Source organism: Pipra filicauda, unplaced genomic scaffold (assembly GCF_003945595.2).
Source record: "Pipra filicauda isolate LSUMZ 115617 unplaced genomic scaffold, ASM394559v2 scaffold492_size439525_pilon, whole genome shotgun sequence".
NCBI lineage: Eukaryota > Metazoa > Chordata > Aves > Passeriformes > Pipridae > Pipra > Pipra filicauda.
Window position 1 is genome coordinate 239,049 of NW_024104634.1, and position 26,984 is coordinate 266,032.

The 26,984-nt window shown below is 51.1% G+C and overlaps 1 protein-coding gene across 5 annotated transcripts; it reads right to left on the reverse strand.

Annotated features, from left to right (window-relative positions):
- Positions 1-218: 218 nt before the first annotated feature.
- RRBP1 (ribosome binding protein 1) lies at positions 219-26,594 on the reverse strand. 5 transcript variants are annotated; one of them, XM_039386570.1, is made up of 24 exons: positions 26,352-26,579; positions 19,519-20,217; positions 15,934-16,079; positions 15,590-15,712; positions 14,660-14,812; positions 14,218-14,336; positions 13,251-13,404; positions 11,478-11,616; positions 10,944-11,131; positions 10,743-10,780; positions 9,491-9,581; positions 8,754-8,846; positions 8,302-8,394; positions 8,118-8,198; positions 7,929-8,018; positions 7,457-7,549; positions 5,885-5,956; positions 5,611-5,706; positions 5,075-5,158; positions 3,143-3,235; positions 2,186-2,269; positions 1,674-1,772; positions 1,039-1,182; positions 219-762 (listed from the first exon to the last, which is right to left on the reverse strand). In XM_039386570.1, exons 2-24 carry the CDS (start codon positions 20,195-20,197, stop codon positions 724-726), a joined length of 2,991 nt encoding a protein of 996 aa, XP_039242504.1. In that variant the 5' UTR covers positions 20,198-20,217; positions 26,352-26,579; the 3' UTR covers positions 219-723. The 5 variants fall into 5 exon arrangements, with proteins under 5 accessions (XP_039242504.1, XP_027598973.2, XP_027598977.2 ...); XM_027743172.2 differs by lacking the exon at positions 3,143-3,235 and having other exon boundaries at positions 15,934-16,109; positions 26,352-26,577; XM_027743176.2 differs by lacking the exon at positions 3,143-3,235 and having other exon boundaries at positions 26,352-26,573.
- Between the last annotated feature and the right edge of the window lie 390 nt (positions 26,595-26,984).

Below are 26,984 nucleotides of genomic sequence, written 5' to 3' on the forward strand. Positions count from 1 at the left end.
CCAGCGTGAAAACACACAGTCTCCTCTGCTTGTAGTGGATCGAAAACAGAGGGGATGGCTTTTGTGACAAAGCAAGGAAGGGTGGGAATAAAGAATATGATCCTGCCCAAAGCAGAGTCCTTCAGTGACCCAAAAGACCTACCTGGCTTGCAAACTTAAAAAAGACACAAAAAACCAACACAGACATAACCCCAGAAAAATAAAGAAAGGACAAGCTCTTTTCGCTACATCATTTTAATTGCATCAACACCCAGAAATACAAAAAAAAGGATACGTGCCAAAAGCCACCCATCAAAGAGCGGCATCCTTCTGTGGTGGGTGTTACTTCCACACTCCTTTCACTCAGAAAAAAAAAAAAAAAAAAAAAAAGGAAAAAATATAGAATTGCACCAGTTGATGTACAAACACAGTCTTCCCTTTTGCACATATTTGTGGATTCTGCTGCAACAAGGAAGGTGAAGCCCCAGCACTTGCCCTGGCATTGCCAGAGAGGCTCCCTGGGAAACAAAGAGTTGTACAAACAGTATGAAGATTTTCTTACAAACTGCAGTGTTTACTGGGTTTTTGGGGTTTTTTGTATATTTTAAGTTTCAAAACTAGGTTTTGGGTCACTAATGGCTTGTAAAATCTCTTATATACAGTGAATTTAGCACATATTTTTATTTTTAGGAATGTGTAAGGCATTTTGGTAAATTGAATGGTAAGGTCTAGGTTGCAGACTCGTCAAACTGAAGTCCCTTCTTTTGAACTGTCCTCTTTCCCCTGGAGAAGGAAAAAAAAGGTGGGTTACTCAACTGTATCTCATCATTCTCATGGCAGCTCAAGCCCCAAAGCATTTCACAAAGAGGCCTAGTCCTGCCTTTTGGGCAGGGAGAACCATGAGCATAATCTCGCGTGGTCCCAGGGCTTCCCAAAATCCAACCAAATCATTTCTGGCATCATTTCTTGCCTCCATTTTTAAAACACTGCCTGATGTACACTTCCCTGGCGCCTCCACCAGTATCAAGGGGAGGGATGGCCATGGCCACCAACAAGTACCGTTTCCTGAAGCTGTTCTTTCAATGTCTTCACAGTTTCTCTCTCTTTGGCCAGTTGGTCCTGGGCAACCTTCAGTAGCTCCTGTAGTTTGGCTGCTGCCTGACCCAGGTCCTTTGTTAATTTTTTTTCTTTGTCAAGTCTTTCCTACATGGGAGTCAAAAGAAGGCATCTGCCTGAGCCTCTCTTTTACATCTGGTGACCTTCCCCCCTCCAAAACATCCCAGGTCACCTCAGGTCTGCATCAAGCTGCCTCAGTAGCCACAAGCCAGAGGAGCACCCAGTTCCCTCCTCAGCAGAGAGACCAGGCATCACCCCTGGTGATGACCAGCTACAAGCTCACTCTGGCATCTAATCTGGAGATGCCATGGGCTGAGACCTCATGGTAACTGGACAGTAACCCAGTACATGAAAAGCCCAGGCTGTGAGAGTGTTTGCTCAGGGCATCGCACTTATCTTGGCCAAGATGGATGCAGTGGCTGTGACTTGCAGCCTGCTGTCCTTCAGCTGTGGTGGAGCTCTCAGCCACCTCCCTGCAGGGTAACCACCAACCTTGCCCCACCCTCCTCAGAAATGATAAATCATGCCCTTAGTCCTGCTTGAACATGACTTTTGCTGTCCTGGCACAGCCAAATCACCTTGAGATGCCGGGCCTCCTCCGTGTCCGAAGCTGCTGCGTTTTCAGTCAGTCTCAGCTTTTCCAGCTCTGCTTGCAATGTGCATGCTGAGCTCTGGGCCTGGAGGGGGACACATACTACTCAGTAAGCACAGAAGCCAACAGTGGCAGGCACGTCCCACAGAGTACAACCTGAGTCCCCTGTGGGTGTGCCCTTGGTAAAGAGCTAGGTTGTACAGCCGCCATCAGCAGGACACTGAACCCAGTGCATTGCTTCTGCTGATCCAGCTTCCACCAGGAAGATGGTATTTCTCGCCAGGAGCAGCATGAAACCCAGCTCAAGGCAAAGAGCTGGAAAAAGACATGGGGGGACTGGGAGAGGGGCAATGTGAAGGGCGAGTGTTGCCACATGCTGCTGTAAGGGAATGCAGACAGTGATGGGGAAGAACCTTCAAATTAATTCTTGGGCTTCTTTAGCAGCCGGGAACCCATAAAGGCTTTGCAAACCTTTGTATCCTCCTTGCCCACACCTACCTCCTCCAGCTCCCGTGCCAGCTTTTGCCGCAGCACTTGCTCCTTCTCCACCAGCATTTTGTTTTGCTCTAGCTGGGTTTTCAGCTGTGTTGAGAAAAGGGGAAAACAGTCAGAAATAAAATTTAAAAATTACTCAAGAAATGAGCTAGCAGGGACATCACCAAGAAAGCTGGGCTTAGACAGAAGAAATAAAAATGGAAGCTTTCCCTAGGACATCAAAGGGCAATAGGTACCAGCATCCCTCCTCAGCACAAGAGCTGGGAGGATACTGATGCCTGGGGCTTGGCTTTGCAGTGCCAAATTTTGCTTGCTCCTCAGGTAGCATCAGCTGGGACATGGGATGAGAGGCACCCCATAGGGAAGGATGTGCCTGGCAGGTCCCCATGCCTGGGAGGAGGCTTCACAGTTAACAGGATTAAAGGAGAAAGACAGAGCCCAACTTGTGGCAGCACTGCTACTGGCAAGAGGTGTCAGCCTGAAAGGGAACAGCCACTGCTAATACCCTCAGCCCAGCTCCAGTAATTTATGGAGCCTCTGTAATCGTAATCCTCACCAGCTGGGAAGGGATCCTGGTACAACTTTGTTGGGGTGTCCCCTTCCTCCAAGGAGACCCATGCCCCGAACTCAACAGGGCATTGTCACATGGTAATGCTGGCCCAAGGGCTTGCAGCATGCCCTGCCTGCATCCCCCTCAAATCTTGCCAGCCTGATGCCATGATGGAGGGCTCCCAAGGTGAACAACCTGGTGAAAGCCAGTTGGTGGTATGTTCCCAGTGGGAACAAGACACATGTTTGAAGGGATAGGGGGCTAGCTTTTCCCCAACACATGGCACAGGAGACAACACAGCCACGACAGCCCCAAGTAAAGCCACGTGCAGTTCTCCATGCAGTTAGAGATGGTGAGACAGGATGCTTAAGGGTCAGTGCCTCCACAGGCAGTGGTCTCACCATCCTAACCTTGAGGGGTGCAGGCTCGCTTGGGTCAGCTTGTAACCTCACGACCTCTCCATCCTGTACATGGCTCTTCATCTCACTCAAGTGCTGCCTGACCTGGAGGGAGGACCAGCAAGCCTGGCTCAATTACACATCCCTGTGCTGCAGCCTTTACACGACTCACAAGAACCTACAGATAAAGCGTGCCAGCTTTTTTGCTTTCACACAAGCTGAAATGTTTGGAAAACCACCTCAGTTTCTGCTACGTGCAGGACAGTGGTACCTAACCTGAGTAGCCTGAGGCACAACAGCTCCCAGGGGTGCAGAACACACACTCACGCCTCATGTGCTCTGCTTCGATCCCTTGGCACCTGTGTTTAGAACCACTGCTTGAGGGTTTGCACTAACACAGTCAAGGTATTAAATAAATCAAGGCAGGGTGGCAGGTCCCATTTTGCCATGGATCACAACTGAGATGCCTGGGAAGGCAGTTACTTGAACACTGCCTGCCCCCCCCCAACTAACCTCCGCACATTCCATTTACCACCAGGTCTCCATCCTGCATCACACCAGCAGTGGCAGCCAAGCTGCAAGCTGACAGTGTGCCTTGGCCAGAAGGGAAAGTTGCTGGATGAACACAAGTGTATTCCACACTTACAACTGCCTGCCCATCTAATGAGATTAAGGCTAATGATGATCCCATGCCATATCCCCCTGGGAGCAAGGGGGTGCATCAGCTCGCTGAGCGAGCTAGACAGTAGTGGATGTGAGGCTGGGAAGAGTCAGCACTCAAGAATGGGTGAGCAGCACCATCAAAACAAACTCCCAATGGTTCACAATCAAAGTACAGTGTTGCCGTGGGAGTTAGGTGCTGAAAAAAATCTCCCAGAGCAGTTAATTAGGGGTGAGATAAGAAAGGGTTTATTATGCCAAGGCAAAGATGTTACAAGACGCGCGCCCGCCCTGCCTGAGATGTTACATTTTATAATACCATCCATCCAATCCCAGATGTGTCCACCCCGTGGCCTTTACTCTGGACCGCCCCAGGTCCACCCCCTGAGAAATGGGTCTGGGGGCTTTTCGGGACCCTCTGTTCATCCCATCTTCATCTTCATCAGAGCACAAAGGGTACATAGTCACCCAGTTCTTGACCGTATTCTGTGGTTTAGGCCCTGATATGCTGTTCTGCCAACAATCTGGGCCTTGCCTTGACAAAAGACTAAATATTTCTGCTGTATTCGGGGGTAGGAGTGATATAGGGAGCATAGAATGGGGTAAGAGGGTTAAGGAATGTGTAAACAAGGGTGCTACAGGGAAAGGCACAAGGGAGGGAGTGAGGGATGCTGCTTTTAGAGTCTACTTCCACTACTTATAAAACTTACAAGTATTAGAAAAATAAAAACCATTAGGGGCTTAAGGCATCAACAGATTTAAAAACTAGAGCCCTCGTGGTTTTGGCAGGTCTGCTAGCTCTCTCAGCCCTATATCCCAGTTCTCTCCCTACCATCTACCTGCAGAAACCTAGCCCCATCCTTCAGATCCCTGAGTGACCTGTACACATGGGTTGCACAATCTCAGTCCTCCAGAGGTGGATGGATGGATGCTTAAGGCACCCAAACTCCTACCCCAGGGTGGTGTTGGGGTAACCAGTGTCCAGTGGTGGGGCAGTTGGGTTCTTCTGCTACATACCAGCTTGCACAAGCCTTGCTGCTCTCCCTTCCTTCCCACCCTCATCATGAGAGGAAAGACAGAAAAATAAAAATCTCCTCCTGTGTCTCAAACATCCCCTCTGGAAGTCTAGTGCCTGGCAGCACCATGTTCCCCTGTGCACTGGCTGTGCCTTCCTCCCCTCCCTGAACCCCCAGGAAGGGTGCTAGTCCCATGGCTGGGTTTGCAAACCAACCCCAGGCAGAGCATTGAGATCCCACCAGGACACCTCTGGGGACCCCTCCTTACCAGTGCCAGCTCCTTGCTCTGCTTCTGCATTTCAGTCTTTGCTGCCTCCAGCTGCTCCTGGGACTCTGATAAGAGCTGCCTCAACTGTTGAGGAGGAACGGAAAGGAAAAAAAAGTCCTTTTATGCACTTGTTTTTGGAACCCATTGGCCCAAGGAAGCATTTTTACGATGCAACATCTTCCAAAAGAGGTCATGATATTATCACTTGCTGTTGTCTGCTCACAGAGATGGCCATGAGACAGCTCCATCTCACCTGAGCCACAGAAATCACACAGGCCACCGAGAAGCAGTGCACAGCATCTCCATACAGATCTCTCTGACCCATCACTTTGTCCATGGATCTCCTGACTTTCAGTGTCTACAACCCAGACTGGAGCAATTACCTCCACCTGTTTTCTTCTGCTTTGCAAAGCTGTAGATCACTGGGGCACTTCCCAGATCCCCAGGGCACTCCTCAAATCCCCAAAATGTGCACGGGTGGTAAGTCAGGGTTAGAAGAAAAATGTGGTTAAGAAGGTAACAGCCACCACACTTACAACTTCAACTTCTTTTGTGTAGTTTTGACGTTCAGAGCTGGCTGTCTGCAAGTGATTTTCCAGTTGCATTTCCAGAAGAGAGGTGTATTCCTTTAGCTGGAATAAAAGAGACAAAAGCAGGAAGAGGTTGATTGTTTGAGATCCAACACATCCCAAATATCCCATGGTCAAAGTCTGCCTTCCCCAGGGCAATGGAACCAGACTCAACCCAAGCAAAGCATCTATCTGCCTGGCACCTGTGCAGACACCTTCTCCCGTACCCCAAAAACCTCACCTGATCTGTGTTCTGCAGATCTGCTTTCAACTTCTCCACCATGGCTTCAAGGGATTTCAGCTGGAAGTGTGACTAAAAGCAGAAAGCATCAGCGAAGGTCAGTGAACAGCATCTCATGGGGACAGTGTACTCACTTTGGTTCAATCAAAAACTGGCTGATGTTTCACTCCCATCTCTCCCACTTCATCCTGTACCCAAGTGTGAAAGAGACCTGATGCCAAAGTGGAGCTCTGCAGCCTGGAGAGAAGGAGCTCTTCTTCCAAGGGAGGACAAGTTCAACATGCCCAGGCCGTAAGTCGTGGAGCAAAGTAATACCTTTTGCCTGCAGGAATTCAGCTGGCTACAGTCCGGTTTCAACACCCAAGAAGCTGACCAGACTCTGCACAAGTTTCCTACTGAAAGCGCTCTTTAGTTTGGAAGCAGCAAGGTAGACTTTCCAATGAGGTGTCATGGACTTCACTATTATGAGAAGCCAATCTACCAGAAAAAGCATGGGGTTTGCATTTAAACCCGGACTGATTTTTGAAGAGGACTCCACAGATGCTGAAATTTTTTGAAAGGAGGAATTCACCTCTTCTCCACTGAGAGGCAGGACTGCTCTGGAACTGTTCTAGCCACCAGACATTCATCTCATCACATACACCACCAACAGCCACGTCATCTTCTGCAATCCTACACCAGTCCTCAGCAGCACTGGTGCTCCAGGAGCCAGTGACAGGCTGAGAAATCAAAGATCTCTTGTACAAGAGCTCCTCCACCTCCCTGCAGTCCCAGTTAACTTCAAAACCCCATCTGATGGATGGGGAGAGGCAGACCGTGGAAAATAGCTTCCTCTCAGTTCTGCATTCAAGAAGGAGGAGACAACATCAGTCTGCTTTGCAGAAAAGGCATGGCCAGCCAAGTTTTCCCAGATGCCAACCAAGTCACAAGAGCTCATGGAACATACTCCCCACCAACCCCTTGGGCAACAGAAGCTCTCTGGCAGCTGCTGGCTGGCTTTTTAACTAGGAAGAGCAGTACCCAGAGCTAGACAGACAGCTGGACCCTAAACTATATGCAGTACGTGACTTGGATCTCAGCTCCTTTCTCAAGGCTCAACAAGTGCCAAGGTCAATCCATGTTTTGAGAGCAAGCCAAGTTCTCCAGCAAATGAGTCGAAGAGCCCTGCACGTGCTCTCCTCCCACCTAGCCAGTGCCCACCACGAGGGCCCAGCCTGATTTTCAAGCATCAGAGCTTGGATTACTGAAGAGGCAACATAGTTTCACAACTATCATGCCTGAACCGAGGAGCTGAAGCCATTCCTGCAGCTCCACTGACAGGGTCTAGGCACACACCAGGCAGAGATGTGGGATCTGTGAGGAAGACAGGTGCAGATTCTGCATGAGGTGGGATTTTTGGCAGCTGTTTTGGTGACAGGAGGAGTATATTTGGGGAGAAGAGAAAGTCCCCATGTTGTGAGGTTCAAAGTTGGCAGGAACACTTAGGGTCACCAACTGATTTTTGCCAACAGCCCTCCTTCTCCTGGAAGTCCATCTCCAGGAACAACAAACCCAGGTATGCTGCAAACGCACCTTTTGGAGCTCCTCTTCAGAGGCTGTGAGCTTTGCTTTCCAGACCTTCTCCTCCTCCTCCACACTCTTTTGCAGGTTTCGCAGCATCCTCTCCTGTTGGCAAAGTCTCAGCTGAGCCCAGCTAACCTGAGCAGCCCTGGCGTACGCAAAGCCTCTCCAAGAAAAAGAATTAGACGCCTCAGGTGGGGCTGGAGGCTCCTAATTCCTATTCTGGCTCGACCACCCTGCTCATCTGTGCCACATCCCATCACCACCAGGAAGGTTTCCAACACAATTAGGCTGAGGAAGAGCTCTAGAAACCTACGTTTCTCCTAATCCTCTGTCTCAGTGACAAACAGTCTTCCCCATGGTAGCCCCCCCAACATACCAAGGGATGCCCACACTGAGCTCATGGGCAGCCTGGGCTGCCAGGAGACCTCTCAAGAGGTATTTCCAGTGGAAGGCCAACACAGCACAAAGGGCAGCAACTTACTGTCTCTGCGAGGATAGTTCTATACTGCTCACATTCTGCTTGTAAAGTGTTTTGTGTTTCCACTGCCTCTTTCAATTTAAGAGCTGAATCCTAAAAAGAGAGGGAGGGAAGAGCGAGAGAAGTGAGGAAAAGTAACATATAACCCTCCAGCACTTCCTCGTCCCTCCACTTTCCAGCCCTTTCACTTGCCAGGGGCTCTGTTGTAATCACTTGCTGCTTTAGCACACTTATAGTCTTCTCCTTAAACTCTTGTAGCCATGTATCATAATCCTGAGTTTGAAAAAAAAAGAACAAGGAAGAAAGAGGATGCTTAGATATCTCTCCTTCCCATGTGGTGGAGGCTCTGTGAGGGTCTGAGAAAACCTGTGCCCACCTGCTGTGAGGACACAGTGACTCCAGGAAGGGCAGAGAGCAGAGTCTGCTTAGTTCGTGTCTGGAATGCATTCAGCTGTTGGGCCAGCTCTTCCTGTAAGAGAGACAAATTGTCATGGGATGGAGGTCTTGGGCACCTGTCAGCCAGGCTGCCAACACTGCTCCTGCTTTTCTGTGCCTACAGGGGTGAGCCAGCACAGGAAACCAGTCAACACAGAAAACTGCTGACACCAGGACCTATGAAAACATCACTTCCAGTTCACCCATCTACTCGGTTCCCCAGCCATAACAGGAAGCAGGGATACCCAGCCCTCAAGACAAACTTTGGAGAAGCTGGCAGGAGGGTTGGACCAGCACTGCTCCTAAGAGGAGGCAGGCAACCCAAGGGCAAGCATGTCTAGTGGCTTCTGTTCCAACACCAGCATCCCTGCCAGAGAAAAATGCCAAGCTCACCTTTGCTTTTGTAGCAGCAAGTAGTTTTTCCTCACACACCTTCTCCACCATGGTCAATGCTTCCATTGCTTTCCAGTTCTTTTCGCGAAGGTCCTGCGGAGACCACAGAGGGCAATAAGCCACAATTCATGCCAAAGGCCACAAACTTGCTTGTTGGCACTGAGGAGGATTTCAAAGCCTGCACTTAGGAAACTGGGCAGCAGTCCATCAGTTTGTTCAAGAGTCTTCCATCCCACTGCCCACATGCATCCCTTTTCCCTCCATCTTCACAGTAGCTTGATGCACCGCATTGCTCAGGAAGTGGCCTTGAAGGAGCAGGGCAGAGCTGGAAGGGGGCAGGAGCTCCACAAGCACCCTCTGCCTGGAGAAGACACAGGCCAAGTGGAGGGATGTAAGGTGGCCTCCACCTAACTGATACCACTTTACAGTAGAGGGAGAAGGAGCGCAGGAGCAGACATGAGGGAGCCTGCTCAAGGATTGCCTTGGCCCTGCCACATAGAATCTCTCTGGCTTACCAGGTCCTAAACCTCCCAAGAGAACAGGGGACAGACATACTACCCCAGGAGCCCATCACCTGCTACAGCACATCAGCTCCAGCTACACAGGCCACCGGGGTGTTTCCTGCTCTCCAGCAGACAAGGCAACGCCTCCAGTGGTCTGTGGGGCTGGAAGAGCCTCTGACTGCACCAGAGAGCCATCAGTAGATGACTGTGACAGACTGTTGTTCACTCACGTACATTGTTTTTCATCTTTTGTTGCTCTACTGCCTCTCGCAGCTCTGTGGCTTCCCTTTCCAAAGATGAGAGCTGGTTTGTGTTCTCCTGGAGTCTGGAACGGCAGGATGCAGGAGTGAGTCTCAGGATCCATCTCCCTCCTGGGTAGCAAGCTCCTGAGATAGCCCTTCCTATCCCGGTCTGCTCCGGGATCTACATACAGCAGGATGGAGAGGGAGCAGGACTGAAAACCACAGCCAATGCAATACTGGAGTAGGACCTAGTTTTCTACCATCTTATGAGCAATAACAAAAAAGCAATTAGCTGTCTGGCTGTACACACACTAAAAGAGGAAGAAGAAAAGTGATCCAAAAGCCAAAACTGAGTCTGCTCCTATCCACAGCTTGTTAGGCTGAGGTAGCCCACAGCTCTGCATTTTGGAAGTATCATCCTAGTGTTCTGAGTAACCATAAATCAGGGCTGCCAACTAGACACCAGAGAGCCTGCATCGTCTCTCCACTTCCACAGATCCCACATCTGCCCTGAAGGGACCCTCAGCTTGAGCAAACCAAGGAAGGTTCAGATCCTTGACAAGAACTACGCAAGTCTCTTGGGGTCCCAGGACAACTGAACCACTGCGTTCCTTTATAGGAATGCTGGATGTTTGCTGGCAATGCGGGCAGCTGAGAAATCCTGCCCCCATGCAAAGCCTGAGCCTTCTCAGAGGTGCCCAGCACATGGACAGGGAGCAAAAGGCACAAGTTGTGAAAAAGTTGTAAACTTCATTTAAATGCCAGGAAACCTTTCTGCACCAGGGGATGGGGGAAGAGGTTATCGAATACTGGAACACGGACCCAGAGAAGTGGTGAATCTCCATCCTTGGAGATACCTGGAAATATTTTCAAAAAGCTTACTCTGGTTAGCCCAGCCTTGAGCAGGGATTTGGATCAGAGACATTCCATACCCAGGACCAACACCACCAGAACCTCCTATTCTGTAAGACTGGTCAGAATCCATGTGCTTGCCAGCAATTCAGTCCCACTTCAGAATGGACTGGCTGTTATTTGGGGCCAGTGCTGGAGCCAATAAATATTTTAAACAGCACTATTGGTCAGGATTGACCTTGATTTCCCAGCTTGGCAGTCCCCAAGCCTGACTGGAAGGCAGGAAGCCCTCACCCACAGGCTTAGTGCTTGAGGAAGCCTGGGACACACGGACAGCAAGCTGGAGGTTGCTGGAGGTTGCCATAGCAGTCTCCATGTGCAGCCAGACCCACCTTGACCGCAGCTGCTTCATTTCTGCTTCATTGGCTGCCTGGAAGAGAGAAAGCACTTTTGTTACCTGCCCATGGCACGTGATGCAGGTCAATCCTTTCTGTGGCATTCCAGAGGGGATCCCAGAGGAAAGATAACACAGGCACTGTGTGAGCAGCATAACCCACTCCCTTCCTCCCACCCCAATTAAATGAGCACATAACCTGCAAGTCTCTGTCTTTTTCTGCCCCACTCATCTGGCCTGCCTCCAGCAGAGCTTCAATGGACTTGATCCTCTCCAGAAGCTTCGTATTGTCCAAACTGGCATCCTGCAGTTTCCCTTTCACATTGTCCAACTCCAGCAACTTACTTTTAACCTCTGCTTCGGAGCTCAGCAGCTTGGCCTGCAGTTCTGTTGGAGGAAAGGATGAGAAACATGGTAGGGTAGATGCAAACAAACCTGGAGACTCCCCACCCTGCCCTGCCCAAGCAGAATCTTAGCCAAAGAAGCCTTGGCTGTGGATGCTTTTAGAAGGCACAGAAAGGGGAGGCAGGGACGCAGGACAGCACAGGAGAGTGGCATTGGAGTAACATCCTAGGATAGAACTATGAACCAGCCCATATCTTGCTCACATCAATACTAGGCAGCCTAAATTGGGTCTACTTGTAGATTACTTGGACCAGCTCCACCAAGCACCCAGCTCTGAAAGCTCTCAGTCTGCCCCAAAGCTCTCCCCATGCCAATCCCAGTTCCTCACCAGCAATGCTCTGCTGCTGTCCTTTGGCCTTTTCTGCGTCTGCTAACAAGCTTTTGTAGCTGGTCTGGGTTTTGTGGAGCTCATCACTGACTTCATCCAGCCTCTTCTGCAGCATCACCTCCACCTCCTGTTGGGAAGCCTGCATGGCAGGAAGAGAAGGTTACCTACAGTGTAACAGATACCCCAGGCAATTTGAAGCAAAGCTCCACATGTCACATAATGTTATTTTTAAGCCATACTTTAGGGGATTTAAGTCACCCTTTCCCCACATTCCCCCTGATGCATCTTGCCTCGTGCTCACATTTTGTCATTTGTCAGCCCTCAAACTGGGAAGCAGACAATACCCAAATGTCTCGGTTCTGGGCCAAGACCACCCTCCCCTCTAGAAACCTAAGCTCTGAAAAACCTCTTAAAACCCCGGTCCAAACACACTGCCCCAGCCCAGCAGGGAGAGGTGTTTAACAGGACAGAGACACCCAACCACACGTTTCCACACATGGAGGAATCTTCTGTGTGGTTTGGGCCAGGGAATACTTTTTTTTTCCATCTTAGAAAGCAGCAAGGAAGAGGCCTGGCCAAGGCAGGCATTTTGAGGGGGAAGGCAGGGGAGAAGGATGACGCAGCTCTGCAGGTACAAATTGCACCCTTGCAGATGGAGAAACGTTGTTTTGCATCGAGGGGACAGAGAAAGGTAAACCAGCAGGATGGTCTCTGTCCAAGTGATGCTTCCAGCACACCAAGAAAGCAGGACTTCTCCGTTTTTTGAGGATTTGACTCCGTATTCTCAGCTCAGAGATCTAGGTGTTACTGTGTTACATTCTCCCCTGCATTTTAAACACATCCTTGACTTCAAAGTCTTCCAGGTAGTATGATTTATTTAATTAGTATCAAGGTGTTGCAGCAAGCTGAAAGAAGTTCTGGAGAAGTTCTCCTAAAAGCATGTCTAGGAGCTAGTGTTTTGAGCCAGGAAGGTGGCTTCTGCCTTCACACCAGCTGCATGTCCACATCATCCCCCTTGCCTGCAAAAGCAGCTGGAGCCAAATGCAGCCCACTAAAAAGAGATGTGCACAGAAAAAAATAAAAGTAAGGATATCAAAGGACCCTTGTTATAGGAACACCTCTACAAAACTATTTTGGCATGTGAAGACAAAGGTCTCCTTCACCACAGCCCCTTCCTAAAGAAGCCAGAGCAATTCAGAGACCACAGCACATGCCCGAGGGACATATCACATCCCTTACTCTGCTACCCTGGGATTAATGGCCCCAGCATCCACTTTAGCAGCATCCCAGCAAGAGCACTGTTAACCCCCCCTGAAGATGTGAGTACATGTGAGTACAGCCTGGCTGCCTGCAACACACGACTGTGTGCTCAGAGGTCTACTTGGGAGGTGTCCTTTTAACACCCCTAAACACCCCAGACCCAGCCACAACAAAAAAAGCCACAAGCTCTATCTCCTGCACCAGGGAGGGAGAATAATAGGGTTAAAAACATCTGAGTTTCAAGAGAGCACCCATAGAAGAAGGGCTTCAAGATCATGCTCCCTGGGCTCTGCTCGTGATACAAGGCATCACACTGGTGTGCAAGGCGCACACTGAATGTCACAAACTAATGGGGGAGAAAGCAATTAGGAAGCCTGCAAGGCAGCTTCCTTCCCAAACATGGACATTCATCTCCCTCCTAGCTCCTCCCGTGGCCAAGTCCACAGATCCCGTGCAAGTTAGCCACCTGCCCATCTCTGTGAGGGGAGCGGGTTTTGCTGGTGCCTGCCTGACCTGCAGCTGTTTGTTCTGCTTCTCCAAAGCTGCCGCTTTGATCTCCCAGCTCTTCCTCTGCTGCTCCTCTTGCTGCAGCACCTCTGATTTCTCAGACAGCTCTCTCATCAGCTTGTTGCATTCCTGCCGTAACTTGGCCAGCTCAGCATTTTGCCTGCATTAACAGAAGCAGGGTTATTTTAGCCCACAGGCCACTCAAGCCTCTCTGATGTTGCTTAGGGGGGAACACATCCTTCTGTGGGCATCATACAGGACTTGAAACACCTCAGTGGCTTCACTTGCCTATTTCTAGGACACGCCTGGTCCTTCAGGGAAGGGTCTGAAAGAGCTGTCAAATTACTTTAGAAAAGCTGCATTTCAGTCACGGGAGACATTCCTTTCTTATGAAGTAGAGGACATGAGGATCTGTCTTACCCAGACACAAGAGGAAGTACTATAAGCAGCTGGAGTCTGCTCTGTAATTATTTGACCACTGTTAATCACCAGTCATTTCAGACTTCCTACAAAAAGGACTGTGAAATTCTTCTACCTAGCTCCTTTTTTTTCTGCACACACTGGGCTGGTCTCTGTTCTCTGCAGCATCACTCCCATCAAAGAGCCAGCTGCATTTCTTCTCAATGCTGTAGTATAAGAGTATGAGCTTCCCTATGGGGAAATAGTGCCACAGTGCCTTCTGGTCCCCTCTCCCACCTCCACTGCCTGTTGGCTCTAGCATCAGCACAGGTGACCCCGATGCAGAGACTGATCCCCCCACCCATCCATTTGGGAAGAACATCTTTGTTTCCCCTGGCAGCCCCCCAAAAGCCATTTGGCAAGCTCTTCCTCCCTCATTCCCTCCTCTACCTTCAGCTACTTGGGGTGCCTGTAAAAGCACCTTTGAGAAAGGGGGTGGCCATGCCCGATGGTCAGCCAACCCCAGGGTTTGCCAGAGGGCAGTCCCAGGTTCTGCCCCTCACCCCACCCTTACTTGCTTTCCATTTGGCTGGTGGCCTGGTTGAGGGCGTCCCTCAGGATGGAGTTCTCCTGCTGCAGGCGAGCCAGCTGTGTGTTGGGGCCATTCTCCAGCTGTTCCTGCAGGGTCCGGATCTAGAGGAGCCCAACAGGGGTTAATGCCACCACTGGCCACTTCACCGTCCTTGTTGAAGCCCATGAGATGAGCAAGAGGGACTAGCAAAGCCGGAGGGTGTCTACTGATGCTGACAGCCCCCAGGGACATGACATCCCATGAGACTGCTCCATGGGCCTCTTCTCCCTCGACCACCATGGTCCAGGAGCATCACAGGATCTCGCCCCCCCAGAGGCTCTTGTCCCTTCACACAGCTCAGTCTTCTCCCAAAGATCACACATCTGGCACCAGAAGCCACCTGGCAGATAAAGGAAGAAGCTTCAGAGCACAGCATGGGGCTCACCTTGACCTGGAGTTGCTGCGTTTCGCTGACATGGTCCTGGTAGCTGGCCTGCATGCGTGCCTGCACTGCCACGATCTCCTGCTCACGGGCCAGCAGCTGCTCCTTCAGCTTGCCCTCTGCAGCCGCCGCCTTGGCCCGCTCAGCTGCCAGGTCCTTCAAGCAAAGAAGTCATCCAGTTAGTTCTCAGAGTATGGGTTTCCCCATTTTAAGGGGATGCAAAACCAGTGGCCTCCTAGCTCAGAAGACTAAAAAGTTTACCACTTTCACTGGTGCCCCCATGCCCAGGTACGTTTAGCACTTTGTTTAGCACTCCTGCATTTTGTTTTGGGCTCTGTGGCCACTGGATGCCACTGTTGTTCCATATTGGGCCAGCTAAGAGAAAGGAGTAAGACAGCCTGGAATTTTATTCCCCACCCCCCTCCCTCCCCCAGGATCAATAACATCACATAACATTTGGGACAAAGCAGGAAAATTATACAGATGGAACTTGCCAGCCACCAAGTTCAGCATGGTGGGGGTCTGTTCTGCCTTCAACACCCAAAAGAGGTGGAGGCAGGGGTCTGAGTAAGGAAAGGGCACTGTAGATAGCATCCGGCTCCTTACAAAGGCACCTTCTCAGCTCAGGGGATCTGGGCAGGGATGAGAAGGGATTTGCTTTTCTCCCTGAAGCAGAAGAAAGCTGCAATCTCTTAAGGGAAGGGTTTTCCCCTGTTTCCCTTATGGCTGCCAAAGGGCACTACCCTGCAGTTCTTCGGGCTGGTGGGGATCTCCTCCCCTTTTGGGGAAGAAAACAGCAAACAGGTGAAGAGACCAAAGAGCCCCAGGGCTTCACCTGCAAGGGGGATGAGATGTGGAGAGCAGCAGGCTTGTGGCGAGCCATCATGAACACAGCCCACACCAGGGATGCCAGGAGAGCCGCACAGTGCTTACCTTGCTCAGCTCCCGCAGCTTGTTTCTGGCAGCAGCTGCATCTTCCTGCTCGGCTGAGAGCTGCTTCTCCTTCTCTTCCAGCTGGCGTTTCAGGATAGCAACCGGGTCACCCTTCTGAGTGGCCTGCCAGCATGGAGTGGCACATCAGAGGGGATGACCACCTTCAGACCCATACCCTCCTCTGCACACATACAAGATCCTGCTCTCTGCTCCAGGGGAGAATTCAGGTCTGGTTTACAAGGGGCCAGCCTGCCCAAAATTGGGGTGTCTTCCCTCCCCTCCCACCTTCCAAGACTCAGCAGAGCCCAGGCAGCAGGTGGTCACAATGGCACTGGTAGCCCTACCGTGTGCCAGGTGTCCATGATGCCCATTTTCTCCGTCAAGATCTCGATGAGCTGCTGGGCCTCACCCTCACTGAACACCATGCTGCTGACAGTGGACATGAGTGTCTTGTAGGGTAGGTAGAGGGGCCCATCTGAATCCGTAGGTGCTAGGGAGGAGAGAGGAGGGGTTGGGACTGCTGGGGACAGAGGTAGAGATACAGTAACATTTCAGTTGGCTTCAACCCCACAACTGCCATGTCAAACCATCAACTACCCAGATTTCCACAGTCATGTCTGATGCCTCTCTAAGTGAAAGCAGTATGAAAAGTGCTGGAGATGATACCACACATGGGCTTCTTGAGCCAGGTGCTACCTCTGCCTGGCTCTGCTACTGGTCCCAGCACACTCCTATCACCCACCAACAAACTGTTTCTCAGCAGGAGCTGGGTATGCTTTGTCAACGCCAGGGAGCACAGATTGTTGGGCATTAGAAGCTGGACTGCACCACAATACAACCTTGCTGAAGGATGTCACCCCATGCAGTGGTGGCAGTGATGCAGAATGCATCCCATCTTTCACCAGGCAAGTTTGCTCCAGCTCTTTGCTAGGGGTAAACATGACTCCAACCCTTCCCCTACCCCTCTGCTAACCTGGGAAAGCCAAGGAGCATCAGGGACCATAATGCTGTTGTAGGACATGCACATGGTCACAATGGATAAAGGGTGATGAGCAGTGGTTTAGGAGTTACCACACTGTGTTGGAGCAGAGTTTCTCCTGCAGCCCCCAGAGAGGAGCCTATGCTGGTGCAGGCTCATCCTGAAGGACTACAGCCCATGGAAGGCCTCATACTGGAGCAGGGAAGGCTGTGAGGAGGAAGGAGCTATGGAAAGGGGCTATTATTAACTGACCACAGTCTCCATCCCCCTGCACCACTCAGGGAGGGGAGTTAGAGAAGTCAGAAGGGAAGGAGTGAAGTTGAGCCTGGGAGTGAGGGCAGGGGGGGGAAGGTATTGTTTTAATTTTGTCTTTGTTCTGATCTATTTTAATTGCAAATAAATCAGTTTTCTGCAAGTCGAGTCTGTTTTGCCAGTGACAGTAATTGCTAAGTGATCTCCCTGTCTTTATCTTGACTCATGAGCTTCCTCTTCTTATTTTTCCCCCATCCTGTTGAGGCATGAGAGTACAGCTGGGTGGGCTTCTGGCAGCCAGCCACAGTCAACCCACCACAGCAACAGAGCGGCAGAGCCGCTCCTGGCTTCTGGCTACCAGAAGCCCTCCTGGCTTCCGAGATGGCAGCACTAACCCTGGCAGCAGCAGAGTTTGTCTCACCAGCAACAGCCACTTCCCAGCAGTGCAACCAGGGCCCAACGCTTGGCTCACACTTTACTCAGGCTGGCAACTGCATGGATGCAGGACAGCACATCACATTCCCTGGCTCAGTTCCACTGGGTGGAGGGACCCACACAAAGCAAAACTCTGTCCATCTCCCAATAGTGTCATGCAATGAAGCCTTGCAAAGGCAGGCCTAACGCAAACCCCACCTTGCAGATGGCACGTGGAGCCTGGGCAGCCTGCCAAGCTGTGGCACAAGGAAGCCTATGCTGACACCGAGTCCATGTAAAGAGTCGGAAACCTTGTGCCTTGCTGAGGAAGCAACGAAACAAGAACCAGCCATGTGGCAGAGCTGTCATGGGAAAGCACAGCAGGACAAGGGGTCTGAAGAGCCACTTCTTCCCCCCAAAGGAACTTGGGTGAAACAAAATACACAAGAGAAAAATACCACAAGCTACTCTCGTCAGGTTTGCCATCTGTTTCAGTGCTGAGCATGTCTTTGAACACTTTGAACACCAATTGTTATCTGCCACAGGATAATTTGTTGCTTTTGCCTTTGAAGAGGAGAGACCACAGCTTGCCAAAGGCTGCCCACAAGACCTTGGTCAAACTGCAGTCAGCTTCAGGGTGCAAATACTGCTGAGAGCTTTCCTTTGAAAAATCCCACAGGAGCAGCTAAGACAACACTTGGTTTTTAGGACATGCAGGATTGGCACTTCATCCCCAAGGGAATCTAAGTTTGGAGCAGCTAGAAAAACTCCGATCTTAACAAATGCTAGAAGTTCATTTCCCATTTACACTCCCTTAGCTGTTACAGCTTGGATTTAGGGCCACGTTTTTCAGCACATCCATGTATTCCAGTGTTAAGAGAAGTGCATCCATGGATGCACACAATAAACCAGTCACCTTTAGTTTTCCCAACACCATCACTGCAATACCCTCCAGAAGCAGTTTCTCAAATCCTTTCAAATTGCATCACTATGTGGAGATGGCCTTTAGTAAAACTCTTTCCTCAGAAGAGCAGACACAAGGGTTTTAACCCAACCTTGGAAACCAGCAGCTGCAAACGTCCTGCTGAGAAACAGGCCCTCTTCCAAAATGTGGGCGTGGAAACTGCCAGGTTACACTGCAATCTAGGTTTGGAGATGCTGCAGAAGGTTAGCAAGAAGGGATGTGTTTTTATTTGGTAGGTTTTTTGGGATTTGCTGGGGTTTTTTTGTAAATAAAGAAATGAAACACCACATCACATCTTTGAGAACACCTGAGAGATTTCTCCCATGTGTCCACATGGGAACACTTCTACAGGTCCGAAAGCATGCATATTTTTAGTGCCAAAAATAAATCCCAAACTGTTCCCATTGGTACAAAGAGAGGCAAGAATCCAGCTACAGAGCTGATTTCCCCCTCCCTACACCTATTTATAACCTGGAGAGTTCAGGACCACCTCTTTTAATCTCTTCTATCTCCGAGTCAATCAAGTGAGGCATGATTGACGATGGACAAGTTTTCCCTTCCCTGTGACATATCCAAAGTAATTTCCTTCTAATTACCCTATGATCAATCCCCTGCAGTATAAAATCCCATCAATTCTCTCTCCTTGAAGAATCCTTTTTCACCTCCACTGAAGAACAAGGAAACTCTAGCAAGTGACCCACTTCCACGTAGAATCGTGGTACAGATCCTCTGTGCTTTTAATAATCACGGGTGTGTGGGGAAAACACCTCATCTTGGCTTTCCACCCAGATGTCCAGCACCTTGGCAGCTGTCCCTCTCCACGATGGATACACGCACCTCCTGTTCATTCCCATGTGCAGATCTGCTGAGACCCACAACACAACAGCAAATCCAAAAAGAACCTGTAACTCTCCAACCTGTGTGCAGGACCAAGGAGCTAAACACCAACTAGAGGTACCTGATCAGGAGGCAACACATTGCAGAGTGAAAATAAGTCAATAAACTCTTGACTTCAACTTTACTTCCCCCCAGAGAGAATGATAGTCCAGTACAGGCTTTTTTTAGCCCACCTATCCCAAGGCGCACATGGCCCATCTCATCAGAGACAGCCTTTCTACAGCTGTCCTGTTTCCAATGCTGAAGAATCACAAAATCATAGAATGATTTGGGGAAGGGACCTTAAAGATCTTCTAGTTCCAACCCCCAGGCCATGGGGTCAAGAATGAAGAGATCTCAGAATGGGATAGGCCTGTTTTAACACCATCAAGATACCCTGGCGGCTTACTCGATGGGGATATACGAAGAGGAATTTGGCCTTACCTGGCTCACTCTTCTTCTTGGATGCAGCCTTCTTCTTGACAGGTCCATCATGCTTCTGCTCCTCATGGGTCGGAAGAGCATCGGTTTTCTTGATGGTGACAGGGTTGACAGGAGCACTTTGCTGTGTGCCAACTGGTGGCACAGCCACAACAGGCACCTCCTTAGGGGCCACCTCCAGGACAGGAGAACTTCTGGGGACACTGACAGGAGGTGAAGCCAACATCAGGCTAGAAGCAGGCTCTACCTTTGCCACCTTCTTCTCCTTCTTCCTCTTCTCCTTAGGTGACAGAACAGGTTTCTCCTTTTCCTGGGGGACAACTGACACTGCTGCAATTGGAAACTCCACTGTTAAAGGCTCAGGTACCACAGCAGCTTCAAGAACCACATCCTTGGGAGGGTCTGTCACTTCCTGAGTCATCTGCTGCTCTGGGATCTTTCCATTAGGTTTCTCTTCCTTTTTCTTTGCTTTTCCTTTCTTCTCAACAGATTTCTCTTTTTTCTTTTTCTCCATTTTCTGCTGCTGGGTCTTCTCAAGCTCTTTGCGTTGCTTGGCCAAGGCTTCCTCATAAGATGTCTCCTTCATGGAGAAGGTGGACACCAGGAAGATCCCAATGGCTGATATCACCATAAAACCTCCGAAGACCACAACACCCAGCGTCTGAGGGTCATACACATCCATCCTGCCTTATTCTTCTGTGCCTGCAAGACACCAGAACAACAGCTAGGAGTGGGGCGGGGGTGGCGGAGGAAAGAAATGCAATGGCCTCCCTGAGCAGGGAGTTTCACATGGACATCTGTGCCTCCAAATGGTGCCGTGCACTGAAAAGACAAACACTCAAGATTCACACAACTGAGGGCAACCTGCCTACACACCCCCAAGTTTGTGCTCCTCTGCTGCATTGCCCATGCACAGCAGTCCGGTTGTACCCCAGTGATTGAACTCCACTGGCTGCAGTGATCTCCAGAAGAATCAAAGAGGAGGGAATTAAAAAACAGGGATGCAATCAGAGACAGCCACAAGCCTCATTCCATGTCCAACGGGATGGTTTTGCATGACCCTAGGCAATACCTGCAGCAGTAAGAGAGCCCACTTTCAGACTGTTTGGTGCAGGTTGGCCAAGATCTGGGCTTTTCCTGGAGCAACTGGCTTTCTCACTGAACCCAGATGCATATCCAGGTCTCAGCTTTGGAATAAAATATCCCCCTGGAAGGAGAAAGTATGTACAGGAGAGTTTTCTCCAGCTTTGCAGCAGCCCTTCCCTTCTCTCTTTGCCACCTGCACCCTGTGGCACTGCTGACTTCTGCCCAGCCTGGCAGGGAGGATGCACATTGACTGCATCCCACTAGGTAGCTGCTCCCAGCTCCCACAGATGAGAACCACCCCAGCAACAATGCTGTGTGCACGGCCACCACACACAGGACCAAGTCACAACCATTTTTACCAGTAAAAGTCTTAAGTTCAAGCTAACAAAAGAAGTCAAGCCTGGTCATTAATTATTTCATCTTCCAAAGAGATTTCTGCAGGAAGAACTGAAACTTGCAAAGGGAGTGCTGGATATGGTGCTTCTCTTTCCACCTCTGCTATTAGCTGGCAAGAAAATCGGGCACATTCTCATCTGGCAATTCTCATCCTCCTCGCCAGTTTCTCCACCTGTATAACACATGGAGCATCAACAGAGACCATACTGCCTGGTCTGAGATCTGGCAAGCAGGGTGCAGCCACACCTGGAGAAAGATGCTATTACCTCCACTCTTCTTAATGGCTAATTGAACCCTGTCCTAGTTTCAAAACCAATTGCTGCTGTCCCATGCATGTGTTTCATCCATCAGGTCATCACTTTCATGTGGCAGTGAGGTGGCTCATGAGCTCCCAGATGCTGGTGTCAGTTAATCTGCGAAGGGGCACTTTCCAGGAGTTGCAAAGGCTCTGGTTTCCCGTCATTGTGACCCAAAACACAATGAGCAAAATGCAGAAAGTCCTCGGGTATCAGAAATTCTCATCCTGCTTACCTGTAGTCATTATCAAATTTCCTCTTTAAGAGGTTGTGGGTTGAGGAAGGAGGGAGGGGCTGGAAAGGGAGGAGGCAAAAATTAGAATAAAACTAAGGAGATCAGCATCTTTTCAAACCGCAGTGATTGCAGGGAGACACCTCAGAGGCTCTTCCTTTCTAACAGCTGGAGCAGTGAACTTGCAGCTGTGTCCGCAGTTCAAAGCTGCTCCTGCAGCAAGGTGGGGACAATGCAATGAAAAACTCACCTCCAACACCTGACCAGGGGGTGCAGAGCTGGAAGGAACTGCAAAGCACCCATCTCCCACTGGAGAAGGACGCCTAGGGAAGGATGTTCTAACCAGCAGCCCAGTTCTCCCTGCCCACCTCTCCAAACATCCCTGCAAAACGGGAGAGAGAAGCTGGCAGGCAGGAGGGCTGTCAGCACCAGCTGGAACCGGCTTCCCCTGTCAGGGCCAATTTGCTACCCCACAGCACCACTCGAGATCCCAGCTGAGACTACAGGCATCATTATTTCACATCTACCCTGGCCATTTCATACTTAAATGGCCTTAGCCCACTCTATCCCAGCACAACTGGTTCTAAGTCACTGCCTTCTGACTAGTAGCATCGCTTCAGGATGATCCCAACAGACAGATTATTCCTAACCCATGGAATTAAAAGGACTTGGATTTCCTCTCCCTGGCAGTAAATAAAATGTAGGGCTGGAGAACACATACCCACAACCTTGTGTTGGACTTACGGCTACACCAAAGCACCCAGGAGCTGTATTAGGGGCAGAACAAGGCAACCTGCATTCCTCACCCAGCAACCCAAACACATCAGTAACATTAAACCCTTCCTGACCTCACACTGCCACAGCTTCATATATAGATAAAAATCTGCTTCAGCTTAGGGCAAGAGCATCCCCAATGCTGGCAAATGCACTCCAACCCCACCAGCTGGTACTGCCACCCTCAAAATGGTGGGAATAGAGAGAAAAATCCAAACCTCCACTACAGAGGATGGGTGAAAGAACACAGCACTGGAGCCCTCTGCCTGCCCCACACCCTCCAGGGATGAACCCTAGAAGCCCTTACAGTGTTTGAGCCCCACACTCCCTCTCCCCTGCAAGCACCCTTACCCAGCCCCATCAGCTGCAGTAAAAGCTGCCTGTACCTTGCCTCCTCTCCAGCTTTACAGTCAGGGTGAGATAAGGATGCAGATTAGAGCTGAAGTTCTCCCTAGCTGAACAAAAACACCCCAACAATCCCCTTCAAACCAATACCGGAAAAAAGCAGCCAAGAGCACTAGATAGAGGAGCTGTGAACCTGCAGGAGAGCCATGGCAGCAGCCAGAGCTCCTGAAAGCAGCTGAGATGCTGAAAGCAGCTGAGATACTCTCAGGGGCCATCCAAGTTCCCACCTCTGGACCAGAGAAACTCCGTGCAGGTGTGCCAGGAGAATATCCACAGTGAAGAGTGAGAGATGCCAACCCGGCAGCAATCACTCTCAGCAGCACTATCATGGCAAACTTTGGTCCTGTCTCAACATTCATGCCCTGCAGCCTGCAGCACTGGGCTGGTCCTGTCAGACCCAGTGCTGACTCCAAGGAGCAAGTTCTACCTGTAGAGTTCCTCCTGCGGTCGAGACTTGGCACGACTAGCTCAGCAGCTTGTTCAGGGAAGAGCCTATCTCTCCAATGATGTGAAGACAGCAGCAGGCTGTACACAACCACAACACACTTAAATCAAAGCAGGCTGGTCTTGGCATTTTGGGGATAAGGAAAAGTCTTCCTCTGGGAACTTACTGAAGCATAGATGCAAGAAGCGTTTATGCCACAGCATTAGCATCAGGAGTGAAGCTCTGCTGTGGCATTTCCTGACTTTGCCACCTTTGCCCTTTGAAGTGCTGAAAGTTTGCTCCTGGATTTGCACAGAAAGACAGCAGTCCCCTTTGCAAGCACCATGGCAGGTGTGTGCGCACCTTGCCCTTCGGCAGGAAAGCCCTCCTTGCTTCCCACCTGCACAAAGCCTTAGCCAGGACATGGCAAAACAGGGCACCAAAGGTACCACTGCTTGTCTGCTTGCAGATGTCTAAGGGTAGCCTCATGTGTTCAGCTTGACAGCCACAATTTGAAGAGGCTCGAAGACTTCAGCATCCTCCCTTCTGTAACTTCTGGTCCTCCACGGGACTTTGCACTCACAATGGCATTTTTCAATCTGACACCCAGATTGTTCTGGGAGAGGGTTGTGCCTAAGGGGTGCACAGACACCACCAGTTATCAGAGTCCATGCTCAAAAAATCAAGTTCACATGCAACATTGAGTGCATATGCCTCCATGAAGTTTTTGAGTGGAATCATCCTCTACTCCTTCCCCAGCCAAAATAGTGGAAATCATCAAATATTTCCATGTGCAAACTCCTTTTCCAAAATAGCTTGTCCAGATAAAGCTTTTCACCACCACAAGAACAAGAATATGCTGGACAACTGGTATTTCACTTGGCTTTGTCACGTAAAGGAGCCGGCCGAAATGCTGTGCTCCAACTCTTCCATTCCTGGGGCTTTTGCTTGTTATCCATCAGATTTCCCAACATCCCAGATAACAGCCCAAGAGATCTGACCTCCCTCGACTCCCTGCATGTCCCATCACCTCTATTTGACCCGAGCAAAAGTCGAACTCGCCTTCAGGAAGCTAAACAAGTAAAGTAAAGGACTCAACCTTGCTGGTTTTTGAGCACCAAATAATTTCCAGGATGAACCAACCCACAGACACGTGACATGACAGCACCAGGGCCATGCTCAGTGTCTTGTGGTCACATTTGTCACTGACAGCTAAGAGTCAAAAACCAGGCTAGAACCTTGCCACCTATTCAGCCTTTCCTTCCCTCTGCAACCACACATGAAATCCACGGGAATTCAGTAACTTTGTGACCCAGCCCTCCACCAACCCTGGCTTAAATCAGCCAGGCCAAGTGTCAGGTGGGCAGGAGCAAAGGAAGAGACAGGTTGTGCAGTAACTACAGGAACCTTATTTCTTTTCACAGCCAAAGGAAAATCTATGTTGTCTCCTCCTGGTCTTGATAGGTGCGGCAGCTGGGAAAAGACACTCTTTGCAAGCAGGATGCTGTTCCTCTAGCAACCCAAAACTTGCACTTCACCATGGCGTCAAGGTGGCATCTCAGGTTAGAGCAATACACAAGAGGTAATGAGGGGGCAGAGGGCAGGGAAAGAGACATGGGTTCTGCATAGCCCACAGCAATGCCTGACAACATGTTAAGCACCTGCAGCTCTCTTTCCTCTACATCTCCCAGCAGATTTAAAAAAAGGAGGGAAAGGGCAAGGAAGAGGGAACTGGGAGGCCTAATCCTGTGAACAGCAAGGCAATCCAGCAGCAGTAGAAACAACAGCGCTGCCAGCAGATAAAAAACAATCACCAGATACTTCTCCTAGAGTTTTTCTCTGCCCTACTGCAATAAATTGAAAACTAAAAACAAATGAGGAAAGCCTACACACCACAAGCGGATCCTGCCCACGTCCCCAGCAGCCTCTGTTTAAATAAATTTTCTATGTGACTGTGCACTTGCAGGCTCACGGCAGCATATGTTACTCTACACAGCAACTCCGGATTAGCCAATCCTCAACAGTTATAGCTCAACTTAATTGAACGTGTCTCAGTGTTCCATTAGCTCTTGCAGCAGCAGCAGCCAGCTGCCAGCTAGCTTGTGCTTGCCAGCAGTGCTTGGCAGTGCTGCCAGCTCCCTTCCTAAGCCCCGGAGTGAAAAAACAGGCAGAAAATACATATATATATATATATACACATATATATAAATACATATATATATACATACACACACACACATATATATTTAGGAGAAGAGCATAACAGCACCATAACACAGCTGCAGTTTGACTACTCTCTGAGGCAGCTACTACAAATTTTCTCTCCCCTCTCTGGCCCAAAGCAGCTGGCCCTCATCAGCTTCTCCCGGGGGCTCACTTTCTAGGTAGCCCCAACTCCTTCCAGCCATTTCCCGATGATGCAGGTGAGCAGAGGCCACTGCCATTGCTTCAGTGAAGGGCAGAGCTGACATTCCAGGCGTGGAGGCTTCTCCGTCGCGTCCAGCCACGTGTTCAGCACACGCTCTCCCCCTGGACTGCTTCCCCAACGGCCGAGGAGTGGGGCATTCCGTCGGCAGACCCGCGGGAAGCCTGGTGATGTCCAGGTTGGAAAGACCCCAGGGTGGGGGCGAGGGGTCTCCGCCTATGGGGTCGACGCCACTCTCCAAAAGCTCGGGGACCCCGCACTGCCGGGGGTTTCCCGGTGCCAGGAGAGTTTTGTTGAGGGGGCTTAGTTAAGAGAAAAAAATAAACAAGGACAACGGCCCGAGCGCCGTGACCTTCTGTAACTGCGATTAATCAGATTAATGCATGTCATCGCGCCGGCGCTGGGGCAGGGCCGGCGGTGCTCGGGGCCCGAGGGCGGCGCGGGGCCCGGACCTCGCCTCCCCGCTCCCCGGCTGCACACGCCGCCATTCCACGCAGCCTTCGCTGCGCCGCGGGCCATTCATCTACCCGGCCCTCTGCAAACGTGGCCGGACCCCGAGCCCGGGATCCCACCTTCCTCCCTGCCCTGCTTCCCCGCGGGACACCCCTCCGCGCCGGGAGCGGCGGGGCTGCAGGTCGCGGGGGAGGTCCTCACCCCGCTCCACGACTGCTGGCTACTGGGGATGGGGGAAGCGCCGGGCGGGGGGTCCCGCTCGCAGCGCGGGGTAGACGGAGAGGAGTCGTGGAAGAAGTGGCAGGGGAAAGGGCTGAGGGAAGGGCTGCCGCAGCCCCTACCCACCCGTGCCGGGTCGCGGTCCCTCCTCGCTGCTGCAGACGTGTGGAGTCGTGGCACTTTCCGCCGCTGTCTCGCCGGGCTCGGCCGCCGCGTCCCGCCCCGCCGCTCCGCGCCGCGGGGCCCACTCAGCGTGGCGGGGCGGAACGGGGCGGGGCGGGGGCGCGGGGTCCCCGTCTCTCCCTCGCCGCTGCCCGCCGCGGAGCCGTACGGTTGGAGCGGGCGTCGGGAGGAGGTGGGCTGGGGAGGGGATACCGAGCGCCCCGGGCCCGGGGATCCCCGCGGACCTTTGCCCCCGGGCTGAGCTGCCAGGGATCGGCCTGCGCAGGCGGTGGCTGCCCGCCGGCCTTTGCTGAGGATGTCAGCGTCATCCCTGAGGCATAGCGGGAAGAAGATGGTTGGGGAATTCGAGGACTTCTCAGGAAGGATTGGGGGTGCTGCTCCACGCTGGGACCCTCCTCGAGGGCTGAGTGTGGGCACCATGAAGCAGATTGGACCCGAAAGATGGCTGCTCCCGGCAAGGAGCCTTTTTTCAAGGTTTGCAAATGCTGTATGGGTAAACAGCGCTGGGACTGGTCCATCATCCACCAGCTTGTGGGTCCCAGGACAGGGAGAAAACCGTGCCCCCGATAGCCAGTG

Bases quoted from the DNA above. Each gene is read 5' to 3' on its own strand.
- RRBP1 (XM_039386570.1), bottom strand. From the start codon at position 20,197: ATGGATGTGTATGACCCTCAGACGCTGGGTGTTGTGGTCTTCGGAGGT. The intron at 5,707-5,884 runs GTGAGGTTTTTG...CTTTTATTCCAG, and splicing joins ATCTGCAGAACACAGATCAG to CTAAAGGAATACACCTCTCT. The intron at 1,183-1,673 runs GTGATTTGGCTG...ACTCCCATGTAG, and splicing joins AGGAGGCCCGGCATCTCAAG to GAAAGACTTGACAAAGAAAA.